Source organism: Diorhabda sublineata, chromosome Y, assembly GCF_026230105.1.
Source record: "Diorhabda sublineata isolate icDioSubl1.1 chromosome Y, icDioSubl1.1, whole genome shotgun sequence".
NCBI classification, from domain to species: domain Eukaryota; kingdom Metazoa; phylum Arthropoda; class Insecta; order Coleoptera; family Chrysomelidae; genus Diorhabda; species Diorhabda sublineata.
Window position 1 is genome coordinate 1,328,761 of NC_079486.1, and position 15,397 is coordinate 1,344,157.

At 39.0% G+C, this 15,397-nt stretch overlaps 1 protein-coding gene across 1 annotated transcript; it reads left to right on the plus strand.

Moving 5' to 3' along the window:
• The first annotated feature begins 1,662 nt into the window (after positions 1-1,662).
• Positions 1,663-2,535, plus strand: LOC130451992 (uncharacterized). The gene is made up of 2 exons (XM_056791352.1): positions 1,663-2,100; positions 2,242-2,535. Exons 1-2 carry the CDS (start codon positions 1,663-1,665, stop codon positions 2,533-2,535), a joined length of 732 nt encoding a protein of 243 aa, XP_056647330.1.
• Positions 2,536-15,397: the final 12,862 nt, after the last annotated feature.

Below are 15,397 nucleotides of genomic sequence, written 5' to 3' on the forward strand. Positions count from 1 at the left end.
TAATGGCCGGAGATATAAACGCGAAATCCGCAATACGGGGATCTCCTATATCTGATATAAAAGGACAAATGGTAGAGGAGTGGTTGGCCCAAAAGAGGATGGGTAGCAATCAATAACGGCCACCACACCTTTGAAAGAGGTAACTCTAAAACACATATAGATGTTACTCTCTGTCATAGCAGTCATAATAATAAGATTACCAACTGGTGTATAGAATATGTCAATCCCTACACACACCATGGACATATTCGATATCAGATAAAAACGAAAGGAGCAATAAAAAAGATGAGCCCTAACAACAGGAAAAGGACATACTTGAACACCGAAAAGTACGTAGAAATACTAATAGAAAAGTAATGGAACATACGAGGAAATACTGAAGGCATATAAAGATGCCACCAGTAATGACGACGCTAATACCTCGATGCAACCATTCTGGTGGAATCCTGAAATCGAGAATGCCAGAAACGAATATAATAAACATAGACGTAAATACACCCGAGAAAAGCTCCCACATTTAAAACAAAAATGGGAAGACGGTATGAAGTTACAAGGCAAACTACTAAAAAGACTAATTATGCAAGCCAAAAAGAGATGTTGGGACGACCTCATGAAAGACCTTGAAAACGACATATGGGGCCAGGGTTACAGGATAGTGACGGGCAAATTGGCTAATAGAACACAAGGCCAACTCAGCGCGAAAAGGAGAAAAAATATTATCCGCACCCTCTTCCCGACAACAAGAGGGAAAATAACAAATGACGACGATGACGAACCCGCACTACATGAGGTATCAAATTTCACCAGTGACGAGCTCGATATAGCGATTAGAGGTATTAAAAACGGCAAGGCACCTGGACCAGACGGCCTGCCAAACGAAGCTCTAAAAATCGCGGTGAAAACTAAACCGTTGCAAGTTCTAAACTATCTAAACGAACTTTTGAAGCAACAACGGTTTCCCGACTGCTGGAAAACAGCCAGAGTCGTTCTACTTCCGAAGGAGGGTAAAGACCCAAACGAGGCAGGCAGCTATCGCTCTATATGCCTGATCAACTCTTTCGGAAAACTACTAGAACTTATGATTACAAATAGATTGGCTGAGGAGATCGAGAATAAGAACCTCCTATCTCCGCATCAGCATGGCTTCCGACCCAAAAGATCAACGGTGTCTGCAATAAACGAACTAAAAGAAATAGTAGGTAAAACCAGCCACAAATGGGATGTACTTGTGGCTGTTGATATAAAAAATGCCTTCAATACCGCGAAATGGCATAAAATAGTCATGGCTTGTAAAGATAAAGCCCTTACTTAACGAACTACATAAAAAACTACCTGAGTGACAGGAGGGTGACCTCCGGCATCATTTCACATAGGTGCACGATGGGTGTTCCGCAGGGCTCCGTCCTTGGACCGGTTCTGTGGAACATCATGTACAATGGTATCCTAGTGTTGAACTATGTCCCAAAAGTTTCCACTATCGCGTACGCTGATGATCTCGTCTTCTACATCGTAGGAGACAAAGAAAATGAGGTCAGGAATAGAGCAGAGATTACTGTAGCTCTAGCGGTCCGTTGAATAACAAGAAACGGACTTAAAATTGCTCCTCAGAAAACGGAGATACTGACGGTGAAGGTACCATGGAAAACAAATGGTCCCTTCAAAATGGTAGTGGAAAGACAAAGAGTCGAGGCCAAAAATAAAATAAAATATCTGGGAGTAATAATAACAAAAAACCTCAACTTCCTGGAACATATGAAATACACGGTCGAAAAAGCCAATAAAAAGATCTCACAACTACGGAGACTGATGCCGAATGTGGGAGGGCCTGGTTATTGCAAGCGCAGGGTTCTGTGCCAAGTAATGCACAGCGTCCTCCTGTATGCGGCGCCAGCCTGGCGCGAAGCCATGAAGATACAATCTTACAAGGAAAGATTAATGGCCGCGCAAAGAAAATGCTTACTGATGGTTGCCGCTGCCTATAGGACCATATCGGCCGAGGTAGTCCAGGTTATGGCAGGTTTCCCACCGATTGATCTCATGATAGCAGAGAGATGTTTCCTATATAATATAGGAGGCAGATTAGCCGGCAATAGACGAATGGCAAGAGAAAGAACATATAAAAAGTGGCAGGAGAGGTGGGATAGTCTGGAGACGAAGGCCCAGTGGACAAAAACCTTGATTAAAGACCTAAGAAGCTGGGTCATGTGTAAACACAGAACCACTTCCTACCACATCACGTAGATTCTGACGGGACATGGTTCGTTCGGAACCTTCACTAAAAGAATCCGTAAAACCGAGGATGACACATGTAAAACATGTGGGCAAAGGGACGACCCGGCCTATGTCCTATACGAATGTGCGAGATGGGGTGAGGAGAGAACCAGACTAAAAGAACAACTAGGATGTGACTTGCCTACGGCAACCGAGATCATAGGGAAAATGTTGGAGGATAAAGCAACCTGGAACGCGGTAACGACGTACATGACCGTAGAAATGAACAGAAAGGAAAAAGTGGATAGAAACTCTCAGGGATAAGTAATAGAATGAGGAAAGGGATTTCAAAGGGGATGTGCGCTGATGTAATGACAACTTGTTGTCCTCCCGGCGCACGCAAATCCCCAGGGATGTGTAAACAAGGAGGGTGGTTTAGTGGGTGAGAGTCCCACACAAACTCACAGCATTGCACCCGCCCGCTGTGAGGACGGCATTAGCTTCCACCCTACCTTGGGGGCAAAAAAAGGTTAGGTTAGGTTAGGTTAGGATTAGGTTAGATTAGGTTAGGTTAGGTTAGGTTAGATTAGGTTAGGTTAAGTTAGGTTAGGTTTGGTTAGGTTCCGTGCTCGGAGGGGTCTAGTCGAGGAGGCAGAAAGTGATTCACCCCAAATCCTCGTCGCGAGATCTCTGGGATGGGGTTTGGTCTACCCGACACGACGCGTCCCAATGGCTCATAGGGTGTCTCCGAAAGGAGTGGTCGGTCTTGAGTCACTCAACTTTCTGTAAGAGGAAACATGACCGACCAACCTTCTCGGATAGGCGATGAATAAGGAACAAATGCCGTTCCCCAATAATTGCCCGCGGACAAAAAAGACTTTACCTCCCGTCTAGGACATTCCCAGCCTAGACGGTATCCCTAACCTTGCTCCGGCTTCCTACCTCCTGTTTCTTCCCCGATGCTAGTAGGAAACGAGGGCTAGGGGTTTCCTAATTACTTACCAATTTCCCCTTTCCCAAATCCTTTCCGGGTGGATGTGCGCCTGCGCTGCCCCCCAACCCACAACGACAAATGGCAATGGAAGTGGGAAAAGATTTGGAGATTACCGAACATAGGAGGGAAACCTCAGTTTCGGTCGGGGAGGGTTGTGCCGCGAGCCACTCCCGACCGTCAACAAGCGATCGCGAGAAATGTCCGCCAGGGAACCAGGGCGACTTTTTGGGTAATGCTACTGGAACAAAAACCATAGACTCGGAGGACGACACAGAAAATGAAGAGGTGGAAACGAAGAAGAAGAAGCATGCTGGACATGGTTCTACGCCGCTGAGATATAAGTTTAGAGGTCTAAGGACAGACATGGGCTCTAGTAAGGAAGGTAACATAGAAAAAGATGCAATTCCAGAGGACAAGACGGAAGTGAATGAAGGGGATAATAACCTTCCACTGGATACTCCAGATCTGGACGGGAGTTTTTTCGTTGATATGATGCAGAAGGAGATGGAAGCCGACGATGTCTTCATGGTGGTGCAGGATAGCAGCGATAATGAGACCACGGACCAAAAAAGGAAAAGGAGCAAAAGAGAGCTATCAGCAAACGATCTGAGCCCTAAATATCCTGGAAAAGATATAGATGACGAAATAAACAAGATAGCAAAAATGGCCGCGGACTTAAAGAGCTTCTGCACAGAACATAGGAACGTACACGCATTAATAAAGAACCTCGCATCATCTCTTTCGATAGGTATGGCTGATCTCAAACGTGCTAGGAAGGCAGAAAAAAGACAATTCTGGAAGAGGAGTTGGAAACATGCGGCTCTAGCAGAAACCTGGAAGAGAAACTGAGGATGCTACAGGAGGAAAACGATGCCCTTAAGGCCAAAGTTACCTCCCTGAGCTACTGCGCGTCGGAACTGGTGGAAATGAAAAGACAAGTCGGGAATATCTCTAGGAGAAACTCGCTTGGAGGTAGGGAACATACCCAGATGGAAAAAATTAAACCTCCAAGTCAGGATATAGCCACACAAACCATGCAGCCTGATGACGTTTTCAAAGAAATACAAATAAAAGAGATTGTCTACAAAATGGAAGCAGCTGTGGACAACGACGACATCAAAGACATGATAGAAATGGAATGGCAGGAAGGGAAATATGTACTCGAAATGTCAGACAAACCTATAACAAGCTGTAAGGGAGATGGCGATATTGCGATCGTCCGCGACTTCATCAAATACAAAGATAACAGATTGGTTAGTAAAATCACGGGCAAGTCAGAGACAATCCAAAATTACATCAAGGCGGGTAAGTAGATGAACAACGTTTGTCTAACTATAGAAATAGGGAAAACCGTGTGTTAGAGAGAGAGAGAGCAGCGAGATAATGTGTAAGAGAGAGAGAGACTTCGTTTTGCGCATGCGTAAAGTTATATATCCGTTGCGATGATAACAGCGGGAGCGCTGATATACCAGGTCGGTTAAAAGTCTTTGGGTTTTAAAAAATTATATATACCATTATTATTCGCTAATCTTGTAACATAAAAGTATAATGTATAAATAAAAAGAGATTTTTGTCAATGTAAGGTATCCGCACGTAATCGAGACAGATTCGTTGCGATGATATACCAGGTCGGTTAAAAGTCTTTGGGTTTTTTAAAAATTATATATTCCGTTATTAATGTGATTGGAAATTAGTTTTTTGAGGATAGCAGAAGAGTGAAGATCATGTTAATCATTATATTAGCTGCAGTACTATGTCCAGTACTATGCGTTGTCGACCAACAGGATGCTATGAAGTATTTACACCGGTTCGGGTACGCAAATGAAAATGAATTCGGAAATATTACACGTTCTGAATCTCCAGAAGAGATGCGCCCCGAAATTTCCCAGGAAGCTATCGCAGACTATTTGGACCAATATCCAGCCATCAGTCATCAGTTCATTGAAGATTACTTCCAAAAAGATGATAAAATTGATAAAAATTATGGTCCGATATACAACGATGAAATCGGTTGGTCATTAGGCAAACGTCGAATTGCATTTGATGGAAAAACCGGCAATATAAACATACTACCTGAGAAAAACAAAGGAGGAAGATATGTAATTGGAACACCAGGCTTGTATGAGCTTCTATTTTACCGAGACCCCAGTTACAATGATCAAGATTTACAGAACTATAAAAATCTTTTGACAACAACTGAAGTTCATTTAAGGGGTCGAGTACTGAAAAATATCACTACATCATAAAACCTTTATTCAAAACAAAATCTCTAACGATGACGAATAGATCGTCGCAGGTATTGACTCGTCTAAAATCGATTCCTTCAGCAAAAGGAAAAGGCATCGATCGTTTAAGATATAATGATAAACCTATGGAGTACATTTATTGGGATGATGCGAATGAATTGGTGGAACGTTTGAAGTTGTTGATTGCTTCAAAACAGGCAGGTAATACGTCACACGACAACGAAATAGTAGCAATTATCAATGAACTCAAGGAGGCTGATATAATAGAATAATACAAGTTGAAACTTGTTCATTTTAATTATGCCAGTCGATAAATTCGGACATAGACATCAAACGTCCTATGCGCGTTTACCACTGAAAATTACGTTTCCTCATACACAGGACGGTAATATTGATATTGAAAATATGAAAATTTGTAATGTTAAGGAACCGACAACAAATAGTGATGCTGCAACAAAAAAATATGTTGATGTGCAGTTGAATGACCTACGTGCTATCAACTCGCCATTAATTCAAGCACATGGTATGGTGCTGCAGCAACAAGACCTTGATATAAAGGATTTAGCTGTAGGATTGTTCGAAATGAGAAATGAGCTCCATAAGACGAAAATCCCCATATTACAGGCGCACATTACTAACTTACAAAATAAAACTAACGAAATCCCCCTGTAGCAGCTAGGGATATGGCTACGAAGAAATACGTTGACGATTCAATTGTTGCAGCCAAAATATTTATTCGAAAAGAATTCACTTTACGAACTCCACAAACCGATACGGAAAAAATTTCCTCGGAGACGCACTATTATTAAGGGTCTTGACGATCATTGGCAAATGGATCTTGCGGAGATGAGGAATTTTGCATCACAAAATAGGAATCATAAAATGATACTGGTCGTCATTGATTGTTTTTCAAAGTTTGTGTGGACACGCCCACTAAAAACGAAGACCGGAGAGGAGATTACTCGGGCATTCTCGGACATTCTCGCTCACACTAGACGAATACCAAAAAATCTGCAATCTGATCAGGGAAAGGAATTTTACAACAGCAAATTTCAAAATTTAATGAGAAAACATAACATAAATCATTATAGCGTATTTAGTACAATGAAAGCCTATATGGCAGAGCGAGTTATAAGAAGGCTAAAATCGAAACTCTCCAAGTATTTCAGTTTAAATGGCACCTACAAATAGATTGATATTCTGCCTGAAATAACTCAAAACTATAACAATACAAAACATTCCACATCAAAATATAAACCTTCTCAAGTCAACAAATCCAACGAAAAATCTATTTTGAATAACACCTATAGTCATTTAAAGATAGCCGGTCCACGAAAATTTAAAGTTGGCGACATTGTGCGCATATCCAAGGCAAAGCATGTCTTTGAAAAAGGATATACACCCAATTGGACTACAGAACTATTCAAAATCACCAAAGTTAACATTACCAATCCTGCTACGTATTTACTTGAAGACATGCAAGGTACACCAATCAGCGGCTGCTTCTATCATGAAGAACTACAGAAAACATCGAATCCAGACATTTACTTAGTTGAAAAGGTGCTCAAAAGAAAGGGTGACAAAATGTACGTCAAGTGGCTTGGTTTGGATAGCAAACACAACAGTTGGATAGAAAATATTGATATTGTATAGATTTTTTTTCGGTTCGCCGCGCTAAAAACTTTGAAAGAGCTCTATAAATTGGAGTGAGCTTTGGATATCAAACCCAGTTAGCAACATGAGTTCCCCCCAAGATAGTGGTATTGTCGACATCGAATCTGATTCGAGTAACTACAGTTCAGAATTAGATAGAATATTGGAAAACTATGAGACTGCTGTCAAGTCTGAAAATATTTACCTGCTTTCAACACAGTATCCAATTTCGGGGTATGAAGTAAAATGTGGAATAAGTCCTGCAAGATGATTCACACCTGCTGTTATCTTATCTCAACATCTTAAGTTCAGCAAAATATCTTTCAGTACTTATGAATATAACCTTTATCTCAATTATGTCACAACAGATCTTTCATACCGGAGACGAGTTCAAACCTGATTCATTACCATGTGGAGATTACTGTACCATCACCCCATTGAATTACGATGACAGTAAGTTAATTTTAGTCAAGAAACATGGTGTTGAGTATTACATGGATGAAGAAGAAGTATCGCAAATTTTAGAATTAAATAATTTAATTATACAACGTATATCTGTGTTAGAAAATTTGAATTTTCCTAACGATATGTTACACAATGCTCTTAGAGAATTTGTATACTTTTATAAAGTTAAAGTTTTCAATGATTTAAATAAATAATTATTTTTGTTATTATTGTTTTTTTTTATGTTACTTTTAAGTCACCCGGTATACGTTACTTTTAACTGTATTTCAGTAATAAGACGCTAACAGTTAACCGCAGATTTTTATATTACAAGATTAGCGCTCCCGCTGTTATCATCGCAATGAATCTGTCTCGATTACATGCGTGATACCTTACATTGACAAAAAATCTCTTTTTATTTATACGTTATACTTTTATGTTACAAGATTAGCGAATAATAATGGTATATATATAATTTTTTAAAACCCAAAGACTTTTAACCGACCTGGTATATCAGCGCTCACGCTGTTATCATCGCAACGGATATATAACTTTACGCATGCGCAAAAACGAAGTCTCTCTCTATCTCTCTTACACATTGTCTCGCTGCTCTCTCTCTAACACACGGTTTTCCCTATTTCTATAGTCAGACATACGTTGTTCATCTACTATATAATATTCGGAAAGTGTGTTTCTATATGTCTTGACGGAGAGGGAGAAATCCAAAAAGGCTCACTAATGACATTGTTTTTTCTCAACAAAACTAATCAAAAAGTGGAAGAGAATAGTTAGTTCTCGAAACGGTGGAGGGAAGATGGAATTCGGTAGGTCATTTGGAAACGCCTTATGTGATTCCGACAATGCCACGTTTCGTAAAAAAAAGTCGAGTCTTCGATTCTCTGCCATTGAATGTGTAATAATATCTTCGGAAAGAGCATTTCACTATGACCTGACGAAGAGGGGAAAATCCAAAAAGGCTCACTAATGACATTATTTTTTCTCAACAAAACTAATCAGAAACTGGAAGAGAATTGTTATTTGTCGAAAAATTGAAGGGAAGATGGAATTCGGTAGGTCATTTAGAAACAGGTTATGTGATTCCGACAATGCCACTTTTCGTAAAAAAAAGTCAAGTCTACGATGCTCTGCCATTGAATGTGTCACCCCCATAATAATATAATATTAGGAAAGTGTGTTTCACTATAACTTGACGGAGAGGGGAAAATCCATGAAGACTCACTAATGACATCGTTTTTTCTCAACAAAACTAATCAAAAAGTGAGTGAAACACGTTATGTGATTCCGACAATGCCACGTTTCGTAAAAAAAAGTCAAGTCTTCGATGCTCTGCCATTGAATGTGTCACCCCCATAATAATATAATATTCGGAAAGTGTGTTTCACTATGACTTGACGGAGAGGGGGAAATCCAAAAAGGCTCACTAATGACATTCTTTTCTCACAACAAAACTAATCAAAAAGTGGAAGGGAATTGTTATTTGTCGAAAGGGTGGAGGGGAGATGGACTTCGGTAGGTCATTTAGAAACACGTTATGTGATTCCGACAATGCCAGGTTTCGTAAAAAAAAGTCAACTCTTCGATGCTCTCCCATTGAATGTGTAATAATATCTTCGGAAAGAGCATTTCACTATGACCTGACGAAGAGGGGAAAATCCAAAAAGGCTCACTAATGACATTATTTTTTCTCAACAAAACTAATCAGAAACTGGAAGAGAATTGTTATTTGTCGAAAAGGTGAAGGGAAGATGGAATTCGGTAAGTCATTTAGAAACAGGTTATGTGATTCCGACAATGCCACTTTTCGTAAAAAAAAGTCAAGTCTACGATGCTCTGCCATTGAATGTGTCACCCCCATAATAATATAATATTAGGAAAGTGTGTTTCACTATAACTTGACGGAGAGGGGGAAATCCATGAAGACTCACTAATGACATCGTTTTTTCTCAACAAAACTAATCAAAAAGTGAGTGATACACGTTATGTGATTCCGACAATGCCACGTTTCGTAAAAAAAAGTCAAGTCTTCGATGATCTGCCATTGAATGTGTCATCCCCATAATAATATAATATTCGGAAAGTGTGTTTCACTATGACTTGACGGAGAGGGGGAAATCTAAAAAGGCTCACTAATGACATTATTTTTTCTCAACAAAACTAATCAAAAAGTGGGAGAGAATTGTTAGTTGTCGAAACAGTGAAAGGAATATGGAATTCGATAGGTCGATTAGAAACGCGTTATGTGATTCCAAATATGCCACGTTTCGTAAAAAAAAGTCAACTCTTCGATGCTCTCCCATTGAATGTGTAATAATATCTTCGGAAAGAGCGTTTCACTATGACCTGACGAAGAGGGGAAAATCCAAAAAGGCTCACTAATGACATTATTTTTTCTCAACAAAACTAATCAGAAACTGGAAGAGAATTGTTATTTGTCGAAAAGGTGAAGGGAAGATGGAATTCGGTAGGTCATTTAGAAACAGGTTATGTGATTCCGACAATGCCACTTTTCGTAAAAAAAAGTCAAGTCTACGATGCTCTGCCATTGAATGTGTCACCCCCATAATAATATAATATTAGGAAAGTGTGTTTCACTATAACTTGACGGAGAGGGGAAAATCCATGAAGACTCACTAATGACATCGTTTTTTCTCAACAAAACTAATCAAAAAGTGAGTGAAACACGTTATGTGATTCCGACAATGCCACGTTTCGTAAAAAAAAGTCAAGTCTTCGATGCTCTGCCATTGAATGTGTCACCCCCATAATAATATAATATTCGGAAAGTGTGTTTCACTCTGACTTGACGGAGAGGGGGAAATCCAAAAAGGCTCACTAATGACATTATTTTCTCACAACAAAACTAATCAAAAAGTGGAAGGGAATTGTTATTTGTCGAAAGGGTGGAGGGGAGATGGACTTCGGTAGGTCATTTAGAAACACGTTATGTGATTCCGACAATGCCAGGTTTCGTAAAAAAAAGTCAACTCTTCGATGCTCTCCCATTGAATGTGTAATAATATCTTCGGAAAGAGCATTTCACTATGACCTGACGAAAAGGGGAAAATCCAAAAAGGCTCACTAATGACATTATTTTTTCTCAACAAAACTAATCAGAAACTGGAAGAGAATTGTTATTTGTCGAAAAGGTGAAAGGAAGATGGAATTCGGTAGGTCATTTAGAAACAGGTTATGTGATTCCGACAATGCCACTTTTCGTAAAAAAAAGTCAAGTCTACGATGCTCTGCCATTGAATGTGTCACCCCCATAATAATATAATATAAGTGTGTTTCACTATAACTTGACGGAGAGGGGAAAATCCATGAAGACTCACTAATGACATCGTTTTTTCTCAACAAAACTAATCAAAAAGTGAGTGATACACGTTATGTGATTCCGACAATGCCACGTTTCGTAAAAAAAAGTCAAGTCTTCGATGCTCTGCCATTGAATGTGTCATCCCCATAATAATATAATATTCGGAAAGTGTGTTTCACTATGACTTGACGGAGAGGGGGAAATCTAAAAAGGCTCACTAATGACATTATTTTTTCTCAACAAAACTAATCAAAAAGTGGGAGAGAATTGTTAGTTGTCGAAACAGTGAAAGGAATATGGAATTCGATAGGTCGTTTAGAAACGCGTTATGTGATTCCAAATATGCCACGTTTCGTAAAAAAAAGTCAACTCTTCGATGCTCTCCCATTGAATGTGTAATAATATCTTCGGAAAGAGCGTTTCACTATGACCTGACGAAGAGGGGAAAATCCAAAAAGGCTCACTAATGACATTATTTTTTCTCAACAAAACTAATCAGAAACTGGAAGAGAATTGTTATTTGTCGAAAAGGTGAAGGGAAGATGGAATTCGGTAGGTCATTTAGAAACACGTTATGTGATTCCGACAATGCCACTTTTCGTAAAAAAAAGTCAAGTCTACGATGCTCTGCCATTGAATGTGTCACCCCAATAATAATATAATATTAGGAAAGTGTGTTTCACTATAACTTGACGGAGAGGGGAAAATCCATGAAGACTCACTAATGACATCGTTTTTTCTCAACAAAACTAATCAAAAAGTGAGTGATACACGTTATGTGATTCCGACAATGCCACGTTTCGTAAAAAAAAGTCAAGTCTTCGATGATCTGCCATTGAATGTGTCATCCCCATAATAATATAATATTCGGAAAGTGTGTTTCACTATGACTTGACGGAGAGGGGGAAATCTAAAAAGGCTCACTAATGACATTATTTTTTCTCAACAAAACTAATCAAAAAGTGGGAGAGAATTGTTAGTTGTCGAAACAGTGAAAGGAATATGGAATTCGATAGGTCGTTTAGAAACGCGTTATGTGATTCCAAATATGCCACGTTTCGTAAAAAAAAGTCAACTCTTCGATGCTCTCCCATTGAATGTGTAATAATATCTTCGGAAAGAGCGTTTCACTATGACCTGACGAAGAGGGGAAAATCCAAAAAGGCTCACTAATGACATTATTTTTTCTCAACAAAACTAATCAGAAACTGGAAGAGAATTGTTATTTGTCGAAAAGGTGAAGGGAAGATGGAATTCGGTAGGTCATTTAGAAACAGGTTATGTGATTCCGACAATGCCACTTTTCGTAAAAAAAAGTCAAGTCTACGATGCTCTGCCATTGAATGTGTCACCCCCATAATAATATAATATTAGGAAAGTGTGTTTCACTATAACTTGACGGAGAGGGGAAAATCCATGAAGACTCACTAATGACATCGTTTTTTCTCAACAAAACTAATCAAAAAGTGAGTGAAACACGTTATGTGATTCCGACAATGCCACGTTTCGTAAAAAAAAGTCAAGTCTTCGATGCTCTGCCATTGAATGTGTCACCCCCATAATAATATAATATTCGGAAAGTGTGTTTCACTCTGACTTGACGGAGAGGGGGAAATCCAAAAAGGCTCACTAATGACATTATTTTCTCACAACAAAACTAATCAAAAAGTGGAAGGGAATTGTTATTTGTCGAAAGGGTGGAGGGGAGATGGACTTCGGTAGGTCATTTAGAAACACGTTATGTGATTCCGACAATGCCAGGTTTCGTAAAAAAAAGTCAACTCTTCGATGCTCTCCCATTGAATGTGTAATAATATCTTCGGAAAGAGCATTTCACTATGACCTGACGAAAAGGGGAAAATCCAAAAAGGCTCACTAATGACATTATTTTTTCTCAACAAAACTAATCAGAAACTGGAAGAGAATTGTTATTTGTCGAAAAGGTGAAAGGAAGATGGAATTCGGTAGGTCATTTAGAAACAGGTTATGTGATTCCGACAATGCCACTTTTCGTAAAAAAAGTCAAGTCTACGATGCTCTGCCATTGAATGTGTCACCCCCATAATAATATAATATAAGTGTGTTTCACTATAACTTGACGGAGAGGGGAAAATCCATGAAGACTCACTAATGACATCGTTTTTTCTCAACAAAACTAATCAAAAAGTGAGTGATACACGTTATGTGATTCCGACAATGCCACGTTTCGTAAAAAAAAGTCAAGTCTTCGATGCTCTGCCATTGAATGTGTCATCCCCATAATAATATAATATTCGGAAAGTGTGTTTCACTATGACTTGACGGAGAGGGGGAAATCTAAAAAGGCTCACTAATGACATTATTTTTTCTCAACAAAACTAATCAGAAACTGGAAGAGAATTGTTATTTGTCGAAAAGGTGAAGGGAAGATGGAATTCGGTAGGTCATTTAGAAACAGGTTATGTAATTCCGACAATACCACGTTTCGTAAAAAAAAGGCAAGTCTTCGATGCTCTCCCATTGAATGTGTCACCCTCATAATGATATCTTCGTAAAGTGTGTTCAACTATGACTTGACGGAGAGGAGAAAATCCATGAAGACTCACTAATGACATCGTTATTTTTCAACAAAACTAATCAAAAAGTGAGTGAAACACGTTATGTGATTCCGACAATGCCACGTTTCGTAAAAAAAAGTCAAGTCTTCGATGCTCTGCCATTGAATGTGTCACCCCCATAATAATATAATATTCGGAAAGTGTGTTTCACTATGACTTGACGGAGAGGCGGAAATCTAAAAAGGCTCACTAATGACATTATTTTTTCTCAACAAAACTAATCAAAAAGTGGGAGAGAATTGTTAGTTGTCGAAACAGTGAAAGGAATATGGAATTCGATAGGTCGTTTAGAAACGCGTTATGTGATTCCAAATATGCCACGTTTCGTAAAAAAAAGTCAACTCTTCGATGCTCTCCCATTGAATGTGTAATAATATCTTCGGAAAGAGCGTTTCACTATGACCTGACGAAGAGGGGAAAATCCAAAAAGGCTCACTAATGACATTATTTTTCCTCAACAAAACTAATCAGAAACTGAAAGAGAATTGTTATTTGTCGAAAAGGTGAAGGGAAGATGGAATTCGGTAGGTCATTTAGAAACACGTTATGTGATTCCGACAATGCCACGTTTCGTAAAAAAAAGTCAAGTCTACGATGCTCTGCCATTGAATGTGTCACCCCCATAATAATATAATATTAGGAAAGTGTGTTTCACTATAACTTGACGGAGAGGGGAAAATCCATGAACACTCACTAATGACATCGTTTTTTCTCAACAAAACTAATCAAAAAGTGAGTGAAACACGTTATGTGATTCCGACAATGCCACGTTTCGTAAAAAAAAGTCAAGTCTTCGATGCTCTGCCATTGAATGTGTCACCCCCATAATAATATAATATTCGGAAAGTGTGTTTCACTATGACTTGACGGAGAGGGGGAAATCCAAAAAGGCTCACTAATGACATTATTTTCTCACAACAAAACTAATCAAAAAGTGGAAGGGAATTGTTATTTGTCGAAAGGGTGGAGGGGAGATGGACTTCGGTAGGTCATTTAGAAACACGTTATGTGATTCCGACAATGCCAGGTTTCGTAAAAAAAAGTCAACTCTTCGATGCTCTCCCATTGAATGTGTAATAATATCTTCGGAAAGAGCATTTCACTATGACCTGACGAAGAGGGGAAAATCCAAAAAGGCTCACTAATGACATTATTTTTTCTCAACAAAACTAATCAGAAACTGGAAGAGAATTGTTATTTGTCGAAAAGGTGAAGGGAAGATGGAATTCGGTAGGTCATTTAGAAACACGTTATGTGATTCCGACAATGCCACGTTTCGTAAAAAAAAGTCAAGTCTACGATGCTCTGCCATTGAATGTGTCACCCCCATAATAATATAATATTAGGAAAGTGTGTTTCACTATAACTTGACGGAGAGGGGAAAATCCATGAAGACTCACTAATGACATCGTTTTTTCTCAACAAAACTAATCAAAAAGTGAGTGAAACACGTTATGTGATTCCGACAATGCCACGTTTCGTAAAAAAAAGTCTAGTCTTCGATGCTCTGCCATTGAATGTGTCACCCCCATAATAATATAATATTCGGAAAGTGTGTTTCACTATGACTTGACGGAGAGGGGGAAATCTAAAAAGGCTCACTAATGACATTATTTTTTCTCAACAAAACTAATCAAAAAGTGGGAGAGAATTGTTAGTTGTCGAAACAGTGAAAGGAATATGGAATTCGATAGGTCGTTTAGAAACGCGTTATGTGATTCCAAATATGCCACGTTTCGTAAAAAAAAGTCAACTCTTCGATGCTCTCCCATTGAATGTGTAATAATATCTTCGGAAAGAGCGTTTCACTATGACCTGACGAAGAAGGGAAAATCCAAAAAGGCTCACTAATGACATTATTTTTTCTCAACAAAACTAATCAGAAACTGGAAGAGAATTGTTATTTGTCGAAAAG

Excerpts from the sequence above, each read along its gene's own strand:
- LOC130451992 (XM_056791352.1), top strand. The coding sequence starts at position 1,663 with ATGGTAGTGGAAAGACAAAGAGTCGAGGCCAAAAATAAAATAAAATAT. Across the intron at positions 2,101-2,241 it reads TAGCCGGCAATAGACGAATG|ATTCTGACGGGACATGGTTC; the intron begins GCAAGAGAAAGA and ends CACATCACGTAG.